Source organism: Hippoglossus hippoglossus, chromosome 14 (assembly GCF_009819705.1).
Source record: "Hippoglossus hippoglossus isolate fHipHip1 chromosome 14, fHipHip1.pri, whole genome shotgun sequence".
Lineage (NCBI taxonomy): Eukaryota > Metazoa > Chordata > Actinopteri > Pleuronectiformes > Pleuronectidae > Hippoglossus > Hippoglossus hippoglossus.
In genome coordinates this window covers 8436859-8460431 of record NC_047164.1, presented here as the reverse complement: position 1 = coordinate 8460431, position 23573 = coordinate 8436859, and the positions used below count along the sequence as shown (strand labels likewise).

At 40.9% G+C, this 23573-nt stretch overlaps 1 protein-coding gene across 2 annotated transcripts in view; it reads right to left on the bottom strand.

The window, feature by feature from the left end:
- The window catches only part of LOC117774937 (rho GTPase-activating protein 26-like), a 79423-nt gene that overhangs the window by 31762 nt on the left and 24088 nt on the right, over window positions 1-23573 (bottom strand). For both annotated transcript variants that reach the window (XM_034607667.1, XM_034607668.1), the window contains exons 2-11: window positions 13241-13336; window positions 11634-11695; window positions 11385-11456; window positions 7142-7243; window positions 6564-6674; window positions 6014-6118; window positions 5013-5142; window positions 4507-4607; window positions 2471-2565; window positions 994-1072 (exon numbers count right to left, since the gene is read on the bottom strand). In XM_034607667.1, the coding sequence (XP_034463558.1) occupies window positions 994-1072; window positions 2471-2565; window positions 4507-4607; window positions 5013-5142; window positions 6014-6118; window positions 6564-6674; window positions 7142-7243; window positions 11385-11456; window positions 11634-11695; window positions 13241-13336 (953 nt within the window). The remainder of the gene's footprint in view (window positions 1-993; window positions 1073-2470; window positions 2566-4506; window positions 4608-5012; window positions 5143-6013; window positions 6119-6563; window positions 6675-7141; window positions 7244-11384; window positions 11457-11633; window positions 11696-13240; window positions 13337-23573) is intronic.

The following is a 23573-nucleotide window of genomic DNA, read 5'->3' as shown; positions in this document are numbered from 1 at the left end:
TACAAGTTACATTCACCCATTTACACGCACATCTACACACTAATACCCACTGGCATACAGCCATTATCACATAGACAATACATATACATGGGTTACAATCTATGTTTATAAGATTCTGTAGAAAATAAAGAAGGCATGAATTTGTCTGGATGACTGTGTTCAAGCTCAAAGCCTCAGGTGTCGTTGTGTGGCCTTGTACCTTGACTATCAAGGTGAAGCATCCAAACAACAGAACAACAAAATGTAGGCAAGTCCTTAAGAGCAAAACATCAACATCAACATCACTTGGCTTTATTATCACAGACGATCGGAGCGCACCGCTGCCTGCTCCAGCTTGTGTTGTGTTTACGGATGCAGTTTACCTTTACCTCGTTTGAATACCAACGTGACAAGTGTTGGGACATGATCAAAATGACAGTGTGGAAAGCAACACTCAGTAACACATTTTCAGCCTCAGGGCGAAAGAGATGTATAATAAAAAGGCATATTCTAAGTGTCAGGGAGACTGGCTTTCAGTCAACTATCCTATTAGGAACTAATAGCATTCATTATGTCTGTGGTAATGGCTCCGTGCCAGTGGTTACCAAACCTTTCTGGCTTGTGACCCTTCGCGTGATCCCACTTGACTTTACCTGTGACCTCTCACCGTGGATCGTGCACTCTACATCAACACAGTGAGCAGCTTCACGTAAAAATAATATGCCCTTCTAACCCTCTATGGTTGCCTCATTGTGAGACACTTAAGGTAGTAAATTATCCAGTATTTCACAAGAAAAAAAGAATATTGGAAAACTGCTGGATTTCTCGTCCTTGTCAATTCTTTTAATCCGAGAATGCGGCTTTGTGATATATCAAATGTTCTGAGGGAGGAACGTTGCTGACGTCACACAGATGAAAAAAAAATTACTGTCGATGTTGGAGCTCTTGCTTTACTTAGCAAACATATTTATTGTTTCACCACATAAGAACAAACCGGTAACCATGGTAACCTACCGGTTCTCTCCCATCCATGGCCTCCATCCACAACCTCCGGTCCTCTTCTGACAGAGCCTGCATGGTGATCACTCCCGGCCTTCGCATACACATACACAAACACACACACACACACACACGCACGCACAAGCCAAAACAATTGCTTATTGAATATTGAGGTCAGTGGCAAACATTGTCTACTAAGTACATGCAAATGCAGTTTGTATACAGAGTGCAGCAACGCCTGTAAAACAAACTACAGCTGTAATCATAGCATCACACTTTAGACAAAGAGCTTCTCAGAATTCCCTCTGGAGTTTTTCCAACAAACAAGTTGAAAAAAATCTGTACAATACATTTCTTATAAAACGCTTGTTGTCCTCCAGAATCGGTGAAAGGATCTGCGTCCGTATCGAAACCTTATTCAAAAAGCAAAGCATATTCATGTATGGGTGCCTGAGGTATGACGACAATATCACTTTTCACCAAAACAGATGATCAACAGCTTTGTTTCTCCATAAAAGGATGAAAAAGGACCAAGAGCTCAGCTTATGAATAAAACCACCGAATGGGGATTTGTTTGAGTAAGAAACTAAGAGTAACTATGATATATCATCCTGATAGATGCACACACATGCACACATGCACACACGCACGCGCACACACACACACACACCAGTCTACACATTGTCTTTCAGTCATGTTTCCTCTGCAGAACATTCATCCAAACACACACACAGTTGCGAGTGTACGGCCACATTCTACAAATGCAAAGTAATACAAACCTTGATAAAAATCACTTAATGTGCTTATACTAGTCTATACAACAACAATAACACAAGAAGAAATGAATAAAAATGAAGAAGAGGCATGTGGGAACAGGAAAAAATAGGATGGGGTGATGACAAGGTGAGGTTGTTTCGATGGAGGAGGGCTGGGGCTGAGGAAGAGCAGGCAGAGACGGAGGAGAGGAAAAGAGGAGATGGGAGAGGAAGAGGGAGAGGAGAGGAGAGGAAGAAGAAAAACACTGCAGGGTCAAAGCCTGAGAGGAAGACCAGCAGCCACAATGTCCGGTCCCCAGGTCCAACTCAACTGAACAGCACCCCCGCGTGTATCCTACCTGTAATTACACCTTGTAAAGCTCTAGAACACAGCTCGTGTCTTCTTCTTACTGGTTTGAAATAAAATCTCCTAAAAATCTTCATCCCATGTACGGTATATGAGTCAGTAGATTTAATTAAATTATTAATTTATGAATTAAAGAGCATATTGCCAAAGTTTTACCAGCCCTGATTTTACAGTTTTGGAAAACTGTAAATAAATGAATAATAGGACCTGAAAACTACAGTAAAGTTTGGATATTGCATTACGCTGATTAATAAAGACACAATTTGTACCTTGACCGGAAATGAAATGTGTCGCCTTGAAGAGAAATTAAGTGGGAAAAATGTGAAAAGGAAGCAGGTGGAAGTGGGTGAAAGGAAGATCGGTCACTGACCTGTCCACAGACTCCACATCAAAACAAAACCTCTTTTCTATGGAGTCCGTCTTCCTCCTGATGCAGGACTTGAGGATGAAGCTCTCCTCTTCTCCCTGACAAAGAGAGAAATAGAGGGGGAAAGAGAAAAGCATCATGGGACACAGCATTAGTAGTGTGATACATGCATAATCATGAACCTGCAGAACAGATGACAGTCTGGAATGAGGACTGACGTTTTCTTCTGACAAATCGGAGAACACAAATATTTTATAATAATTAGTTTTGTCACAATAATGGCTCGCTCTCTTTCCTGCCCTGTTGAAGAGAATTTGTTCAAATCCAACTGGAAGCACATTTAAATCATTTAGGACAAACATCGATAATTCAACATTAATAACAGGTTTATATGTGAGGAATAACATGAATACTCAGGAATATATATATATTCTATATATATAAAGAAGCTGTTGTGAGAGCACAGTAAGTAAAGTATGAAACAACTGAGCTTTACACTCCAACACATACATGGTGGAAATGCTGTGTTTACACCACCCTTTATTCAATATTGTTCATTTTTTCTTACTTTATTTTGAAGATACCATGTGGTAAAGCACAGCCAGAATCCAAAGAGCACATGCAAACCATTTTAAGCATGTGAGATTCTTTCCGATCCGTGTGTTGCTGTGTTTGCTCTGTAAATCTTACCTGTGCTATTGAGTTGGAGTTCAGTGTTTTCTACTTTTACTTTGAGCCTAGTTACTGCAATGACTCAAAATGCTCCGTGGCAACTAGCAAGAAACAGGCCTGAGCTTGCGTTATACAGAACATAGGTGGGTGTGAAAAGAGACACAGGAGCACTTTAAGAAAATGAAGCTGCACTCTCGTCTTTTAAGGCGGCTGTCGTGGAATAAATTGGCCTCTGTCCTAAAACTAGTATCTCCCTGCGTGACGGTGCACTGGTGTGAATCATGTGTCAAATTTGCTCTTTGTCTTGTTACTGAACGACTGAGATAAAACATTACTTCTACACTCCTCTGCTGTCAAAAAAACTTAATTGCAGCTTCCCCTGAACTATCTCTTGACAGCATGTCATGTGTTGGAGATAATAAAGTAAACCCAAGCACACACAGTGGTGAGAGCTGGTTGTGCTCAGCAGTGAGCAGAGTATGACTGAGAGCTGGAGAGCAGGCAGAGGGATGTACAGGGTGAGAACATACTGCAAATGAGACAACATGGTGATTCTGTATAGGCTGAAAAGACACTTTGTGTGTGTGTGTGTGTGTGTGTGTGTGTGTGTGTGTGTGTGTGTGTGTGTGTGTGTGTGTGTGTGTGTGTGTCTGTGGGTCTGAGCATGTGGAACGCTTGTGTGCATGTGACTGTTTACGTTTCTAACTTGGTAAAAACTGTCTTTTCTAACAGAGGGAAACAAAGAAAGCAGGAGAGAAGCATATCTTGGATGTTTAGTGTCAGTGTGAGGAACGCTCTACGTACAGGTGTGAACCACAGACTGCATGTGAATGTGGACCACATGACTACTCAAAAGTGAAGCCAAAGCATTTGATTGCCCCCTGGTGGCTGGCTGCCGTAGTGGTCATAACCCCTGAGTCCTCCATGTTAGTGGATTAGACATGGACCAAACTAAAAAACTTTCAGTGTAGTAGTTGTAGATACAAATGTTTGTATACATATTTGTTTTGAGGGTTTTAGTTCATTATTTGATGCTATAAAAACGGGGTGAAAGTCACGATTGACAGTTGAGACTGACAAGCGATCGGTCGAGCACGTGTATCGCTCTACTCCACTTGCTCTACGGCGCAGGATGGTAGTTTTCATATACGGAATATTTTAGGTTCAATTCTGGATTATGGGAGGAAGAAGAGACACCTTGTCCATCTTTATAGTATGTACAGTATGAACGCCATGAGAGCCGATCACTCAAACCACATTTGAGATCTAATCACGTGGTCGAGTGGTCACAGGAGACGCTTGTTAATACCAAGTGTGAACAGTGTATTTACATGTATCTGCACATTTGAATGTCCGGAGCTACTCACCATTTTCCCTACTGATTTAGGGTCAAACAGAACCATGGTCACCCTCTTGGGCTCCCGATGGTACGTACAGTAGTACTTCACCCAGGTAGATACAAATGAGCCTGAGGGAAAGAGAGAAAGAAATGGAGAGAAATGAATGGAGAAAAGGTTAAAAGCAAAAACAGCACATGAGAAGAAGGGAATAAAGAGAAAAGAGAGATCAAAAAAATCAGAGGTAGTAGGAGGAGACTAGGATTTTAGATAAAAGGTTGAGTCTTAGTTGTAAATAGCGGCTGTCACGTCTCCAGCAGGTCACATGACTTTGTCAACTGTCGTTTCATCATTGTTTTACTTGTTCTGCTGCTCTGTTGATGTGTGTGGGAGAAAAACATGACACTAACACGCATGTACGGTACCAAGATTCACGCACAGAGCCTGTTTCCATGGCACTGACACTGTAAATTGTTGCTGAAATGCATCCTTAATGTAAGATGTAATACATTTATTATACACACGCAGATACATACGCTTCTCCTGTACAAACAGGTATCCTTCCATGGTGTGCTGGCTCACACTCTTGTGATCGTGTGGATTCTCCTTCATCTTCCTCATCAGACTCTCCACCTCCGACCGTGTGCTCTCAAAGCGGTTCCTCGTCTGTGCAAACACAAGCACAGGGAGGCACACGCATTAGGCCTTTCATCGAATGTTGTGATCCTGAGATAAAGCTCAACTTGCAACAACAGCAGAAGCTGCACGTATCTATTTTTCTGCAGAACAAGAGACACACAAAAAGCTCTTTAAGAGCAGAATGAACCAGAAATTCTCTGCACTATAAATCTTTAATATTTGAGGTTTTTCCAGTTTCTAATTATCATTTTTTACCTCCGCCAAGGAGAAAATGTTTTCGCCCCTCTTCTTTGTTTGTGTGTCTGTGTGCAGAATTACACAAAAACTATTGAATGGATTTCCACAAAACCTGGTGTAAAGACGGGGTATCGGCTAAAAACAAACCCTTTCAATTTTGGCATGGATCTGGATGAAGGGGTAGATTCAGGAATATTTTTTAACTATGACTTTCTATAACATTGCGAGATAAGAATTAGATTTTCTATCTTTTTTGACATTTTCATAGATTTTTTCATTGATTCTCCAATACTATTTCCAGATGAGTAACTGTGACCTTTGAATTCCTGTCAGTTAGTGGCAGCTTCACATTTAGATTATTATTTTCTCTGAGGCATCTTCCTGAATTAAAACAGCTTCCACTGCACTAATGACCCAAATGACCCTAAATACATTTGATTCTCTCAAAACTTTAAACAGATTTGGATGAGACTGACTTTTCATTGGTGGACAAACAAAATCTTATTAAGTTTGCAACCTAAATCAAAGCAGCAGCTCCAGTTGGAGCAAGTGGAGACACTTTAGATCTTGGAACCTTCGGACCAACTTCAATACACCACCATCAGGGTCTTTGTGTGTGTGTGTGTGTGTGTGTGTGTGTGTGTGTGTGTGTGTGTCTTACATTCTGTATGCTGATAGTGAGATCAGTCTTGAAGTGATTGAAGTCCTTTGCCAGCTCGTAGCCGTGGTGATAGTAGGTGAACAGGCCTTGGAGAAATGCCAACAGCTGAGGGAGACAAAATGAAAACAAAGTGAGGACAGTGAAGAAAGAGGAGGAGGAGGATGAAGAGGGAGAGATAAAACTGATACGAAGGAGGGTGAGAGAAAGAGGGGACGAGATGGTAGATGAGGAAGGTGGGTAATGGAAAAGACAATAGTGAAATAGACCTACTTTGTACTTTCCCACTTAACTTAAATTGAGGTTTGTTTTGTGTGTGTGCAACAAATTGTCTTTATTTCCGCAGTGGTAACCACTGAGTCACCCTCGGGCAACTCGGCACCTGAAACTTCCAAACGGCTGTTTGCCAGCAACAGAATAACTGCCTTCAGACAGCAGCTGCTGGGTGTGGATATCTCAGAGTCAGCGACTGTGCTGGAAAAACAGCAAGTGTGCTCGACGACTCAAGGGAAAAGTTAAGAAACAAGGGGAAAATGAATGAGTGTCTTCCTACCGGCTCCACAAAGTCGAACATCTTCCTCTCCTGGACCTCCTGCACCTTGAAGACATACTCCAGAGAAACCTCGTAGAAGTGCTGCCGCACGTTATCGACCTGGTTGTCCGCCTATGACAGGGAAGGAAATTAAGAGCAATCAGGTGGAAGAAAAAAAAGTCAGGTGTAAACGATGCACTGCATATAAAGATGGAAGACTGTCTTGATCACCCCCTGGTGGCTGGCTGCAGAAGAGGTCATACATCCCACCACCTACACGTTAGCAGATGGGACTTGGACCAAATCAAAAAGTCAAAGCACACAGTGAATTCACTTTCTCTCAAAGATGGTGTCTGTCATTTTAGTTTATTTAGTATGTTTCTGAGAAGTTTGGCTATAATGAGATATTCAATGCTATAAAACATGCGATGAAATGTCATGATTGACAGCTGAGACGATCTTCCGGATGACCTCATCGGTGCAATATTGGCGGCCTTTGTGTCTGAGATATTTTGGCTTCATTTCTGGATACTGGGAGGAAGCGGAGACATGACGTCCATCTTTATATGAAGTCTATGGTGTAAACTTAGGCCTCTTACTTCATGTAGATGTGACTCTTTCTTCCGGGACGAGAGGCTCAGATGTTTCTCCAGCACTGCACAATACTTCTCTGTCTCTTTGTCATACTTCTTCTTGGCTTCCTGTAACAGATTTGGGTGACAGACGATATAATCAAGCCTCATCTCAGCTAATTCGACTCAGAGACATCAGAGGGAACATTTCTGTCATGTTAACAGACAAAACATCTAATCTAATTAATTAACTTTAAACATATTATCATGGACTAATTTGATTAGTGACTACCATCTGTGTTCATCCATAGCCCTCGAGTACAATTGACTTAAGAGCATGTTTGGAGAACAGAGAGTTAAGGTGATTTTTATTTAGAGTGAATTTATTTTAGCTTTCGCATTAAAATATTTTCCATTTGTCAGGGAGTTCAGTTTGAAATGGTTCCTCTGGGGAGCACAGCTGCTTATAAAACAACAGACTGTTTCACACTGAGAGCTGAGATCACCATCATCAGAGACGGACAGATGGACGAATGATGAACCAGGGACAGATAGAGCAGGGTGTGGCTTTCTTACGGCTGCTGGCTTTAAAACTACAGAGGAAAAAAAAAACTGAAAAGCGTCCAGGAAGATCAAGAGAGGAAAGAACACACAAGGCAGTCGTTTCTTCCCTGAACATGTTCTATCAGCGATTATCAGTCATGTTAGGTTCATTATACTTTAATCTAATTCTAGCTGATGGAAGGAAGAGATGTGGACGTAGAGACGGAGGAGGGAATCAAAGACATAAACAGAGGAGGGGCAGGTCAGGGTGGGTCGCCCTCTGTCAGAGACACACTGGGGTGTTATTAACTGTACATCTGCCCCGGCTTGTTAGTGTTATTGCATTTCTTTATCCAAAACTCATGACGTGACCGGATAAGAGCTTCAGGGCGAAGATCAAATTTAAGATTTATTGTTCAAATCTGAATATTTGGTGCTGCAGCAAAAAGCAGTAAATTGAGGTGTACATTTCTGACCGTTTTCAGACATTTTATTTGGTAACAGACAAAAAAATTGTCATGAAAGTTACAGTTTATTGTGCCACGGAGAATTAGGACCATGTTCAAGAAAAACATATTCTGAGCTTTCGAGGATAAGGTTAAAATATTCCAAGAAAAAAAAGTTTTAGCCCACGTGTATGACTTAATTCTCTTAATATTCCGACTTCATCCTTGAAATGTTGTTTTCCTTCAACCTGATGCTCTGTCGAGGCTCGAGGAGGAACAGACAGCAGCTGCAGAAAACATCAGAGCTGATGAACATTCCTCTGAACAACAAGGTCTCTGTTTAAAGTCTGCGTCGTTGAAATACATGCTCATGTCGGAAATTGCTCTCTCTGTATCGCCCTCATCGTGGATTTCATGATATATTTTTTACAAAAAACTCATGAAAATGATCAATTGTCTTGTGTTAAAGCGCTTTTCTTTTCAATTATAGTTTTCAAAAGGGACAGATTTTTGCCTTTTACATGAAAAATTTGATATGCTCCTTTTATTTATGTCATATTTACAATGTGATCACCTCAACTGTAAAATTCACTGAAACATGCTGTTGTGGGAAATTCAAACCTACCAACAGAAAGAATCCTACTTTTATTAAAGTCTCCTATAGAAGGTATATGTAGTGTGTGCATGTGTGTGTTAATGTTTACTCTAAATCACTGCTCACTTTTCACCAAACTTTATATAAAATATATAGAAGCATTCAAATTGGTTTTCCAGAGTCAGTTCTATCCTTGTCCAGCAGGTGACAGTGTCCTCACAGTGTGTTAACTCTCTGATGGGTTTTTTTTCTTTGTCAGAGGAGTGAAGTTAATGAAATGTTTGAATACTGCACAATGTCCTGCCACCAGACCGACTAATGTTTGACTCCACCGTCATGTGAGCGATTACAAGGGAGTCCCACAGAAACCACATCATCACCTCCTGTTTCTGCACGCAGCAGATGGCGTTGGCACTTTTTATGAACATTCACTTTTTTTTTTTACACAGCACCAAAGTTTACAGACAGTACCAGGAATTTACTGCACTATATCAGTGTTCCAGCAGCTAAAGCAGAATCTGCTGAGTCTGTCAGGAGCTTAAACTGAAAAAACACTGATGCAGCGAGGAGCCATCAGGTCTCACCGAGTCATCACACTTTAACGTTTCAGCATTAACAAGTTGTAATCTGTGAGAAAAGTCAAAGGAGGAGAAGATAAGAAATGTTTAAACGCCAGTTGATGCTCCTATAAACTGACCGGTAACAGTTCGGGCATAGATCAGATCAGATAGTCATCAGAAGTAAAAACCAGCCTGAGCCTGAAACTAATACCTGGGAGGTGATTCAAAAGTTAATAAGGTAATTAAAAGCAAAAAAAAATTATGAGTGGGCTTAATTTACAACACTTTATTTACACTCATTCATCAGAAATTCTTTTAATGTTGCTTCAGGATAGATTTTTTGATATTACATAGACATGACCTGTGCTATTCCCTTTAGTCGTAAGGCTGCTGAGTGTTGAATCTAAAAGGAGTTACCTCATCATGCAATGTTTTCTAAAACCTCCTGTCTGCAGCTATTTGAATTGATTAACTGTATAATATACAATTGCACGTTTTGAACAAACTTCCATCTCTCTTCTCTGTAACTCTCCTGGAACTCCTCTCAGCTCGGCAGCTTTGCGTCGAGGTGAAACTCAGGCAGGCGAAGATGTTGTCGGTTCTTTCAGGTTCTAAACCAGGATTAGTGGATCGCTCGCGGTGACCTAACAGCACAGATTACCCGTTCACTTCTTAATCGGGCCACCGTGTCACAATCAAACAATGACCTGCTATATTGGGATGGATTAGAAGAGTATATGCACTGATAACATGTTAAATACGGCATGTATCAGAGGAAACCCTAAAGATACTCATCTATGTCCTATAGCTAATGACTGCACAGGGCAAGTGAACTATGACCTGATGAAAGGAGATTACTGAAACATGGCATATTCACTAAATGGGGCAGGAGATTACCCCCAAAACATGTACGGTGTAGTTCTTATCTTGTAAATTAAGGGTGTTGTAAATTCGAGGTCCTCCCTGTACCTACTTTATTTTTAGTCCAAAGTTTCCATACCGTCCTGTACCCTCAGTCAAGGTAGAAAAGATTCATACTCGCTGAAACACTAAAACAACAGTGCCTGTGCCGTGAGGGAGCCCTGTCATCCGCAGAGACCCCCCAGTGGGAAGCAGTGATTTATGGCAGGATTATGTATTTCTCTAATCTCCTATCCAGGTCATGGAAGTGACGGCACAGACTGTGATACTGGGAGACTTAGTGAAGGAGAAGAGACCTGGACACATTTAATACATATTTTACTGTAGCCTTTCATTACAGGCTTGTTTTAAAGGGACTCAGCAAAGTTATTGTGAGGCTGCACTGGGAAAATAACAGACTTGAGCACCTTAGACTGAGGATTGTAAGGTGTCATCAACACTACAATAGAAAGTATTCTATCAGGGAACTGTTTTCAGTAGTTGGTGATATTTTTCTTGTTCATTCAACTTATTCCAAAGTATCCTTGCAAAGCTGTGAATGCAGAAACATCATAGGATGTACTTAATATCCCTGTACTGTATAATGAGCATCGCTTCTGACACTACAGGAAATACTCCAATTAACTTGGAGGTTCTCAGAGGAACTTTAACATGTGCCAATAGTTTAGAAAAAGGCCGTATGAGCAGTAGATGTGCCGTTTCTATGGAGCTGCATTAATCAAGTTATTTCAGGGAGCATTACATAAGACTACAGTTACAACAACTTAAATGAGTAATTGTATCCAGATGTACTGGATATACAAAAATGAAGACACTCTCCTGTAAATGAAAATCTGATAAACTGCAGAACAACCAGGTGGTGAATGTTTCTGAGACAGGAAATGGTTTCACCTGCACTGCCTCATCCAGTGAGATCTGAAGTCTCTCAGGAAATCTAACTGTCGTCATTTTAAAACAAAGATGAATCACACCCAGGGCTTTTTGTGAAGCTGCTATAATACCAACATCTGTCACTGTGTTACAGTAAAATAAAGATTCTTTTAAACTAAAATTAAACAATTTACATTTTAGTCAGCCAGTTAATAGCTGCAGCAGAATATTATTGATGTACTTGTGTTTCACTGCCACCGAACACGTGTCAATACTGGTGCACAGCACACGTGAACTGTCACCATCACTGTGGCTGTACAACGTCGTTCACTTGCCTTGGCTGCGCTGATCTGTTCTTTCCTGAACCGCTCCAGAGGCATAATCAGAACATCGCTGGCGTTCTCGATCTGGGGAAACACACACGTTATTATAGACATTATTTACTGCATTACTGACACGTATCTACATAAATTAGCCAATTTACTGAGTAATGAAAAGTTTTATTCTGAAAAACTCAGTTCTTACTCCCCCCCCCCCCCATCGTCGAGCCTATTAGATCCCTGACAGTTTGTGATCTCACTCACCATTCGTGTCCTCTCATCCTCCAGGTTCTGCAGAACCGCTGAAAACTCCTGAAGAGACTTGGCTGAGGGCAGACACATCAACAGGCAGGGGGGGGGGAAAACGAGAAAGACAAATTAAAAACAAGACACAATTGGAAAGAAAAGAGAAAATGATGGTGTGAGACACACAAGTACAGACAGAAACGGAGGGAGTGTTTGAAGCGAGTTGGCATGAGGCGGACGTGATGAGGGCGCCTTTGTTTCTGTTCTTGGACCTTTCAGAAACGTTTCTAAAGTCATGACACAGCAGATTGATTAACTGGATATAAAACCTCAATTCAGAGGGTTCGTTTCTACGGTGCTCTCAAAGTGAGCACAGCCCGGCTGCATTGTTTTGGGCCAAAGTTTCCATTTCAGTTGCCTCTGTCCAGCAACACACACACACACACACACACACACACACACACACACACACACACACACACACACACACACACACACACACACACACACACACACACACACACACACACACACACACACACACACACACACAGCTCCTCGAAATTAAGCTTAAGCCGCAGGATTTGGATCTTGGAAGTTGGATCCAACTATAAAAGAGGGATCCATGCAGGAATGCATTAAAAAGCAACACAACCTTTTAATGAAGCTTATAAATGCAGTCAAACCTTTTAGCACAATCGCACAACATCAATCACAGTGGATATAATGAGACACTGAACCAATAAAAATAACAGACTGTTTTTGGCCATTTTTATATTACTGTGTAAAGACCAATTACTTTTTAAACTGTTTAAATTCAAACCTTTTCAGATTAGGGTGTAACAATCATTGTACGGCAGAGAAGACGTCAGTTTGACACGTGAATGAAAATGACCATTCTACACAGTCGTTGTGCATCCCGGTTGAGCAGCAAGCTGTTCAGGAAAGATAGTTGAGGCTAGTTAAACAACAGCGGTGGGTGGGTGAGGTCAGTTTAAGAGCTGCGGCCTGCAGAGACAGAGCCAGGAGAGGGTGTGGCGGCCGCCGCATGTTTCACAGCAGAGCGCTGCAAAGCCTGGATGAGTTCATGGAATGACTGTTCCCATGTCGACCAATACTACATTATTGATATTGTACTGAACATTACCAGATACAAATGACCTCAGCCCACTCTCCACTGGCACCATACTGCAATGTTTACAGTGTATATGTGTAATTTTAACAGTTTTTAAATGTGCATCACCTTCTACCCAAAACCCTTAATTTTATCTGTATGTGAAAATCTATTTATCTACCACTAAACTTTGAGGATTTAAATGTGAGTTCAGTTTTTCTTCTTTTCCTTATTTGCTCTTCGTCAGGCAACAAAAAAGGCCTGGCAGAGAAAATGACACTTTTAATACGATTTCCATCAAACATAAATCTTTGATACTAAAAAAAGGCCCAGAACTGACTCAGCAGAGGCATCATTTGAGCTTGTTTATCGGAAATAAATCAAGCTGCTCTTTATATCGCAGCTGATACGACTGTTTCTATTTTGGTGACTATAAATGGAAATGTGCTGTCTACTGATTTACTGAGGAGCTTTCAACTGCCCAGATCAGATTTCATATCGGCGAGCTCACCTATGCAAATCTCATCGTCCGTCTCCGCGTCTCCAATACACTGGAATTTAAACTCGTTGAGAGAGTCGGCAAACTTCCTCTTGGCCGTCGACAGACCTGAGAGAAAAGAGAGAAGATGTTAGAGGTTTAGAAGTGTTGACCAGTTTGGACACTAGAGAGGAAGAAAAACCTTATTCACCCACTCACTGTAAAACATCACATTAATACTCTCACTTCATTCCTACCACCATGTCACAGAAAACCATTCTTTGATTCGCTTTTTTATGCAGTTACTGAAAGTGAGAGTAAGTGGAAAAAGCCTGAATGTAGTCTGGGGATACTGTGAGTGGATCCCCAGTGGTGTTAGTGATGAAGGTTGACAGCTACTACGTTTGTGTGCATCTGTGCACGCGCTGTGAAAAGTGCCATTAATCCTGACTCACGTTGGCCAAGTGAGGCAGTGAAAGGCCTCGGACAGATGGATGGATGTCTTTCAAATAATACATGAGGCGCTAGGAGCTCCTGGGAGACAGCCACTCACGGCGAGTTAAGCTTCCTGGATGTTTTAAGTCAAGGCAGGGTCACCTCCACTACAATGTTTCCCTGTTGCTGGGCGGACCAAGGTCGCACACGTGTCCTACGGAGTTGTAGTGAAATAGAGGAAGGACGGAAGGGAAGATACTGAGAGAGAGAGAGGAACCTCTTTAACTTTCTTAGAAACTAGACACTGAGAAATAACACCGCACTTGCACAATATCCTGATATTGAAACATAGTCAGATATAGGAATTTTAAAATAGTGAACATTTATATTGATGCTTTTGCTAATTTACAATATAGGTGAAAGTATGATGTGGTCAATCCCAGCAGGAAAATGCCAATCGTTCCAGAGAGATGAGGGACAGGAACTACACCAAATGTGCATAAGCAGCAAAGATGTACTTCAGCAGTGTTTTGAAAATATGGATGGAGCTCAAAATGAAATCCAGACAAATATGAAGAGAAAGAGACGGAAAACGAGACGAGAGATCAAGAGTCTCACGTGAAAAGACAGATGGGAGTCAGGGAAAGGACGGAGAGGGGTTGAGAGAGCAGACAGACGCAGCGCAATAGGCCATGTTCGTGTGAATACCACACGTTCACCATGCATATCTGTGTGTGTGGACAAAATGTGCATTTGGAAAGATCTGCTCTGTGCTTGCCAGTAGCAGAAATGAAACACAGGCGTTGCAGCTCCTGCATGTGTTGCCAGTAACATACACATGACGGCACACACACAAACACAATCTTGTACTTCTATCTTAGTGAGGACACTCGCAGGCATAATGCCTTTGCCAACCCCTTATCCTTACCTTAACCATCACAACTAAATGCCTAACCAAAACCTAAACCCAATTCTAACCCTAAAACCAAGTCTTAACCCTCAAACAACCCAATGAAAAAGTGATGTCCTCACTTTCCCAAAATGTCCTCACTACGTACGGTCTATGCTCAAAATACAAGTACACACACACACACACACACACACACACACACACACACACACACACACACACACACACACACACACACACACACACACACACACACACACACACACACACACACACACACACACACACCTCTTTCTCTTGCGACTGACTCATGAAAACATTGTAGGATGTCAGTTAGCAGTGAGTCACAGTGGCTCTGCTGCATCAAAATAACTAAAGTATGATCAGACCACATTCCAACCTTGAAGATAAACTGTGGTTATACGGTGCCTGTGTCCATTGAAGAAAAGAAAAAAAAACTTTCATTCAGTGAAATACATAGCAGCTGGAGGGCAAGTATTATACATGATATACAAGCAACGTGGGCTGAGTTGGAAAAGGACAATGGACTGAAAAACATTTGCATAAATAAAATGTATCATATCATTAACAAATTAAAGGCGACATATTATGCTCTTATTCAGGTTTGTAAATTTAATTTGTGTTATTTGTTGTTCAGAAAACACACGATTCTCCTCATACTGTCCAATGCTGCAGCTCCTCTTTTCAGCCTCTGTCTCAAACACTGGGTTTTAGCTCCTGGATCTTTGAAAAGGAAATGTTGGCCCCTGCTCTCGCTGTATCTGACGCACGCAGGGGGAATGCAGGACTAGCCGCTAGGTGTGCAGTATGCAAATGATCACAAATGACACTCAGTTGTGGTTTTGATCTTCACTGTTGAGCAAACAAACTCATGTTTAGGCTTGAGACAGAGCGGAGAGCAGAGTTTGTTCTTGTCTATGTCACTGGTGTGTGTGTGTGTGTGTGTGTGTGTGTGTGTGTGTGTGTGTGCGCGCGCGTCAGACAGCACCTGGTAAAGTCATCTGTGAGATACAAGAGCGGCTCCAGGTGACAGCTCTGCAGACCCAGTGTCGGGGTGTTGTAGTGTAAAACAGCAGAATCTCACATGTTTACAGTCAACTGAAACAAGTGGTTTGGTTATAATATCTTTTATATTTTGTATTTTGTATGTTCTAAAGCGCACGTGCAGCGATAATGTGATTCAGGAGAGTTTGAGGTGACTAGGTGGCATTTCTGATTGTTAATGAAGTATCATCTTTAAGGACCGATGCATACTTTCCTGTAACACTGTTATAAACCATAATAAAATGCATTACCCACTGGATCTTTCTTTTCAGAGCAGTGCTTGTTTTCTATCACACATTATTCACTGACCTTTTTATGTTTGTATCTTTTCAGTTGTTCTGTTTGTAGCATGAGTGCGTTATACTCTGCATGGGTGGCCTCAGTGAATCAAGTCCGGCTCTGGCAGCACTGATGTCATGCTACGTGTCCACTGAGGTACACAAAACGATAACTCTCTCTGCACTCTCCTCCTCGCTCCGACTTCGCTGCTCTTTTTATTTTTTGGGGCCTCCAACTCCCCTTCCCTCTCTTATCTGACTGCTCCATCGTGCCACTGACAGTTCCTCTTGGCACCTAGTCAGCGAAAACCTGCCAGTCGTGGATAAAATCTTCGCTCTGGATCCGACCACACGCCACGTGGTCACTCACACATCAAAAACTAACCACAGACTGCAGGAGTAGAAAAACAGAAGACCGTTTAAAAAAATATAGCCTTGAAGTTTATGCGTATTAGTTCCACAGTCATCCACTCCTTGTTCCAGCCATCCATTATCAATGCCACTTTCTCTTTGAGCGTTGCCGGGGTCTGGAGCCAATCCCAAGTCACAGGGCTGACAAACAAACACGTTTAACGCTCACATTCAAACCAATATCCCTGGAGACTCTTAAAACTCTTTGGACTGTTGGAGGAAGCCGAGCACCCAGAGAAAACCCACACATACGAGGGGAGAACATGCAAAGTCCACACAGAAAAGCCCAGGCTGAAACCAGGGTTTGAATCCAGAAAAAGCACGCTGTGAGGTGAAGGGGCAAAACACTCCTACTTCAGTTCATACATAGGAAAATTACAGTAATCAATTGCACATTTCACAAGCAGTTTCATTTCAGAAAACGTGCTGTTTCTTTCTGATCAGCAGAAGAGTAATATGCTCTAACAATAGCCAGGGGGATTAGGAGTTTTAGAATTGTGGCCTAAAATATCCACAAAAAAAATTGGATAATTAAAACTAATAACTGATAATTGAAATTAGCACTTGGCCTTGATTACTTTAAGTTTCAAGAGATGAAACAATAATGCAGTTACATAGAAACAATCAGTTGATGTATTTGTTGTATAGGAACCAGGGTTTTGTGCCGATGCGGCATCTGCATGTTAAATAGGGACTCCAACAATGGCTTCAACATTTAGTCATAATAACCACATGAGATGACACTGCTTCGATTTTTTATGTTTTATGATCAGCTTAGAAAATGAGTGTTGGTAAAAAGCTGAAATGTAAAAACTATTTACAACGATTTAAAAATGTTCCTCATTTCTACAAATACTTAACTTACTTTACTCATTGCACGTGTCTGGAAAACACCTTTTGAAATGTCATATTGGTTTGATCCCCAGATCCTCCACTCAGCCAAAGTGTCCTTGAGCAAGACAATGATACCCGACGGGGGGGCAATGTAGGGTTAATTTAGGGTTAATGAGGGGTTCATTAGGGGTTCATTAGAGTTAATTAGGGTTCATACACAGTGTGTGAATGGTGTGTAATAGAAAACGTTCTGCTTATAGAAGTTCTGTATGAATGTGTGTGTAAATGGAACCTTTGCTGTATCTTATATTTAAACTTGTTCTACTTTGAAAAGAGCAACAAACTTTTCTCATTAATAAAACAAGCCCACATGAAAAAAGACAGACCTGAACTCCGTCAGTTCATAGTTGAAGGGCTGAGTCATAGTTGAACAAGTTTCAGTCTAAACAGAAAAAAGAAATCTTGAATTTAGCATGAAGTTCAAATTTATCAGTTTTTTTCAAAATAAACTGTCATAAACTCAAATGCGTCTCAAGTAGAGCATTAAAACGTTAAAGAAAAAACAGGTTTAATGGATTTCACCTGTTTGATTCGATTCGCTCTTGGACGATGTCTCAATGTACATTTTGGCCAACGCTGTGATGAGGCAACACATGTTTTATTAGGTTTTTCTGGCTTCTATATGTAAATTCATCACGCGTGTCACATAAATCACACAACTCTTATCTGGCATATCGGCGTTTTCTCAGTAGATGCTGGCAACCGCGATGCACTCAGACACACACAAGCACATACAGTACGTAGCTTCATATATCTGTGCGCATACACACACACACACACACTCAAATTGTGTCTTCAAATGAAAACCACATTACTGAACCATATAATTGTGGTTTATCTTGAAAACACAACACAGAAAGAATTACATCCCATAACAGGTACACAGTCCAGAGCAACTTTTGAATGCCAACTTGCACATGTAGGGAGCAGTGATGCCTCGACGTGTAAGGAAGCTGTTTGAATGCAGTCATTCACAAGTTAAAGCCCGAGATTAAAATTTGTTGGACCAATGTATGTGAAGATTAGAAGTAATAAATATTTTTTGGCGGTAAGCAGATGGTTAGGTGCTGAGGGTTTCCAGATGTTTAGACTTTGGTGCCAAGTTACTTAGAAGATGCACCGAATTCATTCTGTAAAGTTTTAAGAATCTTTTACCAGAGTAGAAATAACACACTGCATATAAAAACTACTGTACAGGAGAAGTACAATGACATTAATGCAGTATATGACCTTAGACTGCTGTGAGAATGGATATTTATATTGAACTCTGCACATCAATAGATGTATGTCTAAATGGGTACATGGTCCATGTGAGCAGACCACCAAACAGAATTGATTTACATGTGGTGTTGCTGCTACTGCGGCTCCATTCAGCAGCATCCCAGTGTGGTCTTGCTGGTCAAATCAGTAGTTCAAGTGTGAGTGTGTGTGTGTGTCCAGGCAGGAAGGTCAATAGAGGACAGTGACAACTAAAAATAAGTGACCCTGCAGACGCTCGCCTCTCTGTCCTCTTACCCTCTTCTCTAGTACTCTTCCCCCCATTCTTCCCTCTTTCACTTCCTCCTGAGCTCACAACAGCTCACACAAAAAACTACACAGAGAAACAGTAGAGTAACTCATGACCTTGGGACTTTGACATACATTCGAAAAGCAAGTCAGGTCGAAACCTGGAGATGAATGCAGCATTATCATAAAAGATAGATGTTATCACCACTACAGCAGAAATTAGATTAGCACCATTTCTGTTCTGTTACCCAGTAACAGAACAGAAATATCAAATTAGAGATGAAACAATTACACAGTTAATTGACTGAAAAATAATAAATAGTTTTCATCATTACATTAGTATTAAGCAAAGATTTGAGTCTTGTGAATATTTCCTTAAGAGGGTTTGATTGTATTTGTGACCATACTGGTGTATAGAAGTCCTGTCACTTCAACAATGACATTTGAAGGACACTGGTTTAGACATTGCTGGAATGAACCATTCCACACACACACACACACACACACACACACACACACACACACACACAGAGAGATTAGGCTACACAAAAGGCATCTGTAATGAACCTCAACCATGCAGCAGCACTGTACAACGCCTGCTATGTGTAACTCACAAACACACATACACAGTGAAAAGAATGGGGCTGTGTGATATCAACAGGATATCCAGCAGTAGCTCGAACTGTGCAGTAGCTTTGTTCCACAAGCATGTGAATAGAAACGCTATTCATTAGGTGACACACACACACACACACACACACACACACACACACACACACACACACACACACACACACACACACACACACACACACACACACACACACACTATTCATCTATAGAGACAAAGACAGATTTCAGTCTCATCTAATACTTTTAAAATATAGAATCTTTATCAAATTAATACCACAGTATACTCCGAGAAATATTTCTATACTCCATGTTTCATGGTGGTGAGGAGAATTTATAATAAAGTTATACAACGACCAAAATAGTCACATTTTATTCCACCTACAAAACCTTTTCCCTTCAGGCAGACTATTGATTATTTAAAAGCCTTTTTTAAAGCTTTACTGAGAAAAGCGATATAAACAAACAGTGTTTTCATGATGTGATAAATATTCTGGTCTACAGATTAGCCTAATCGATACTGGACTTTTGAAGCAGATATTGATACAAATATTAAGGATTTTTAAACAGTATATAATAATATTCATGTAGTTATATTGATAAATTAACATAACACATTTCGATATTGCTTCGGTTGCTTCTAAATTTCCTCAGTTATGGGCCACTCCGTGTTTACTGTTCCTTGGCCAGATGCTGTTGCTGCTGTATGATCAGTATTGTCTGTGTTGTTTTCATGTGAGTGCGAATTCACAGTTAAACATCAAAACTGTTGCTTCATACTGAAATAAAATTTGTTGGATGAATTATTTGTTTGTTTTTCAACAGGATTACATACAATTTTCTGAATGGATTTGTACAGAACTTTGAGGAAGGATGGAACATAGGTCACGAAAGAACTCAAAACCAAATGTTGGCATGGATAAGGACAAACAGGCAGGATCAGGCCGTTTTTGACATTTTCACAGATTTCCCAGGGATTGAGCTACACACCTTGATTGAAAAAAATAAGGTATGTTTAGAGGATTGATATGAGTGCGTGCAATTTGGTGCGGATACATATAAAAACAAGATTAAGTGGAATTAAATGTGGTATCGGAGGGGTGTTGTGATTTTATAATTGTACAGAAAAAATAAAGCTACAAATTCGTAACTACCCCCAATGTGTAGCAGGGAGATCCTGTGGATTCACTCTGGAATCAACAGTTTATATGGGCCTTCATTCATCACATTGAACTGTGTCATTGAACTTTGTACAAATGAACATGACAGATTTGATGTAGAATTTAAGGGGACTGTTGGGCCTTGGTGGAGGAATGTGCTCTACTGAGTGACGTTCTAAATGAGACTGTGTGTGTTTAAAAGTAATTGAGTCACTGTCCAATCCCTTTCCTTCCTCAACAACACAGGGTTAAGGACTTTTAAGAAAATAAACAAATGCCCGATGCGAGTGATTGTTGTCAAGCATTGAGCAGGAAACTACAGTACACGGACATTGTTTCCGGTTGGACAGAGAACACAAGGTCACATTGACATTTAGCGTAGAGGAAACATTTGTTTCATGGCAACAGTACGTCACAGAATCAGGGAAAGTGTGTGTTTGTGTGTGAGAGCGAGAGAAAGGGCATGGAAGTGGAGATGGCTTCTTTCAGGCGTTGCCATGGTAGGTGCAGGTTGGGGGGGGGGGAGCAGGAGTCAAAGGTCACCCTTCGTCTGTCCATTCTGCTTAGTCAGCTTTTTGCGAAGTCGACTGCCTCGCCGCACATTGATGGACGACGTATACAGTCTCATCACTCTTGTTCTGACTAAGTGGAACATATATGGGTGATTAAGGTCAAAGCTGCAGCCATGAATGTAGATCCCGTTACAGCCCCACTTTTCAGGTCCATCATCATCCTGTAATACGATCCTCTAACACAGCTGGAGAACAGGCAGCAAAAAGCTCACCGCTGTTCAGTAATATTACCATCTAGTACCTTGTTTTACAGTCCCATCGGGCTGTGTAAAGTGGGATAATGTTTGAAGGTTAAAGGTGGATTACTAATCGCAGTGGGATCACATTAGTCCTCTTCCATCGTCTGAATATATTGTGGCATGAACGTATATGAGAGCATTTTTTCCCCCTGTGCGAGAACGTCAGGAAGTCTGTTTGTTGATGTTTTGTTACGGCAGAAGAGAAATCATAGCCAAGGTCATTTCAGCGTAAAAGTTTGTGTTGGACTCAAACAGAAATAACGTCACTTGGTGGATTGAGAGAAAGAATAAGAGATTGGCAGAGAAACGGGGTTTCAGAGATGGAACGTGTATCAGAGTTATATATTATCTCATCACCTTCCAAGGGCTAAGCTGGCTGCCCGAACTGTAAATATGTCATCAGGACAACCTGCTGCCAAGATGCCTGGACAACTTCCAGGCTGCAGACAACTCATCACACATTGTTGCACACATGCATACAAATACTGTATGTGCACGCAAGGACGTTTACATTATTATAGCGCCAATAAGAGATCTCTTTTAATACTGTGCAATATTCATGCATTTGAGACCATGAAAGTCTGTAAAAAATATTTTACATTAATCTCTGGATGTAAGTATTAATATTATTACATTGTTTGGGAATTTAGCCAATCAGAGCAGACAGGGCTTTATCAGGAGGGTGGTCTTAAAGAGACAGGAGCTAAAACCAAGTGTTTCAGACGGAGGCTGAAGAGAGAAGCTGCTGCAATGGGACAGTGTGAGGAAAGTGATGTCTTGAGAACATTAGAGCATGTAAACCTTTTAACAAGAATTCAAATTGTAAATATGAGCATATGCCTCCTTTCAATTACAATAAATAAATGTTGGTAATTGATTTTCATTGGGAATTCAAAGCATTTGAGATTTGTGGCCGAACTTTGAACTGTGTGCCAGCAATGTTCAAGAGTTTATTATTTATATTTCATACTGATACCTGTAAGAATGAAAAGGTTAAAAAAAAAAAAAAAAATCTGCTATCAAATACCCATAATAAAATTATTACACGTTGTTATTTTAACCTTTTACTTACATCTTATTTGCACAGTACATCTAATGTGATTTAAGATACAGAACAAACGTTAATTGGCCACATAACTCTACTTATTACCTATTACCCGCAGTGACATGACTGTGTGCTCCAGGTTAATCCAAAATGTACTTAGAGTATCAAGCTGTTTCAACAGACAAAAAAAATACACACACAGTTTCTACATACCTCTCAATCACACACTAATTGCCACCACTTGTATAAATATTCCTGCCGGTGGCTTAACTACAGGCTAACATACAGACCTGAGGTCCAATACCTCAGTCAAACCCCAGCGACCTGCAAACGTCAGCCAATCAATGTCAATTTTATATTTAACACATGTTTGACCACATAGTGTAATGACGAAGGAAATGAGGTAATATTGAAGCTACAGTATGATGTTGGAATTTGACAATGGTTCAAAATGTGTTTTCCACATCTTAAACTCAGTGCATGGAACCTGACAGTACAGCTGCTATAAGAGATATACTGTACGTGTCATGTCTTATTGTAAACAGGATAAAAGTAAAAATGATTGCGCTTCTTCGGTTTATACGTTTAATTTGTATTTTGTACAGTTCACTCTCATAAATCCTGAAACATTTGTAGCGTGGTGACAAACGAGTCTGTTTAACGTGTGTCCGGGACGCGAGTCTCTACAGGAACACATTACGAACATTTGTTTTCCTATTTACTGGGATAATGTTGTGAAAACCTTTGTGTGTTTGCCAACAGCGGCTCTGTGGACCTTAAACACCACTACACTGTGATGGAACTCCCTAGCATGTGGGAGTCATGACAGTAAAAAAACACACACACACACACACACACACACACACACACACACACACACACACACACACACACACACACACACACACACACACACACACACACACACACACACACACACTAACTAACTGGCCCACATTTGGAATCACTTATGCAAGCAAACACGGGCCAACACATGACACAGTACTGGGGTTGACAAAGCAGACCCCAACATACACAAACACACACACACACGTACGCACACAATGGAAACACTCCCAATGTCTATCTCAGCAGATGGCTTTCATCACATCTGAATGTGTCAGTGCAGTGGCCGAGGGGGGGCGGCAAGTGTGTGTGTGTTTGTGTGAGAGTGTTTATTGTTGACTGTAATAAGCCGAGAACGGAGAGAAACCAGTCATT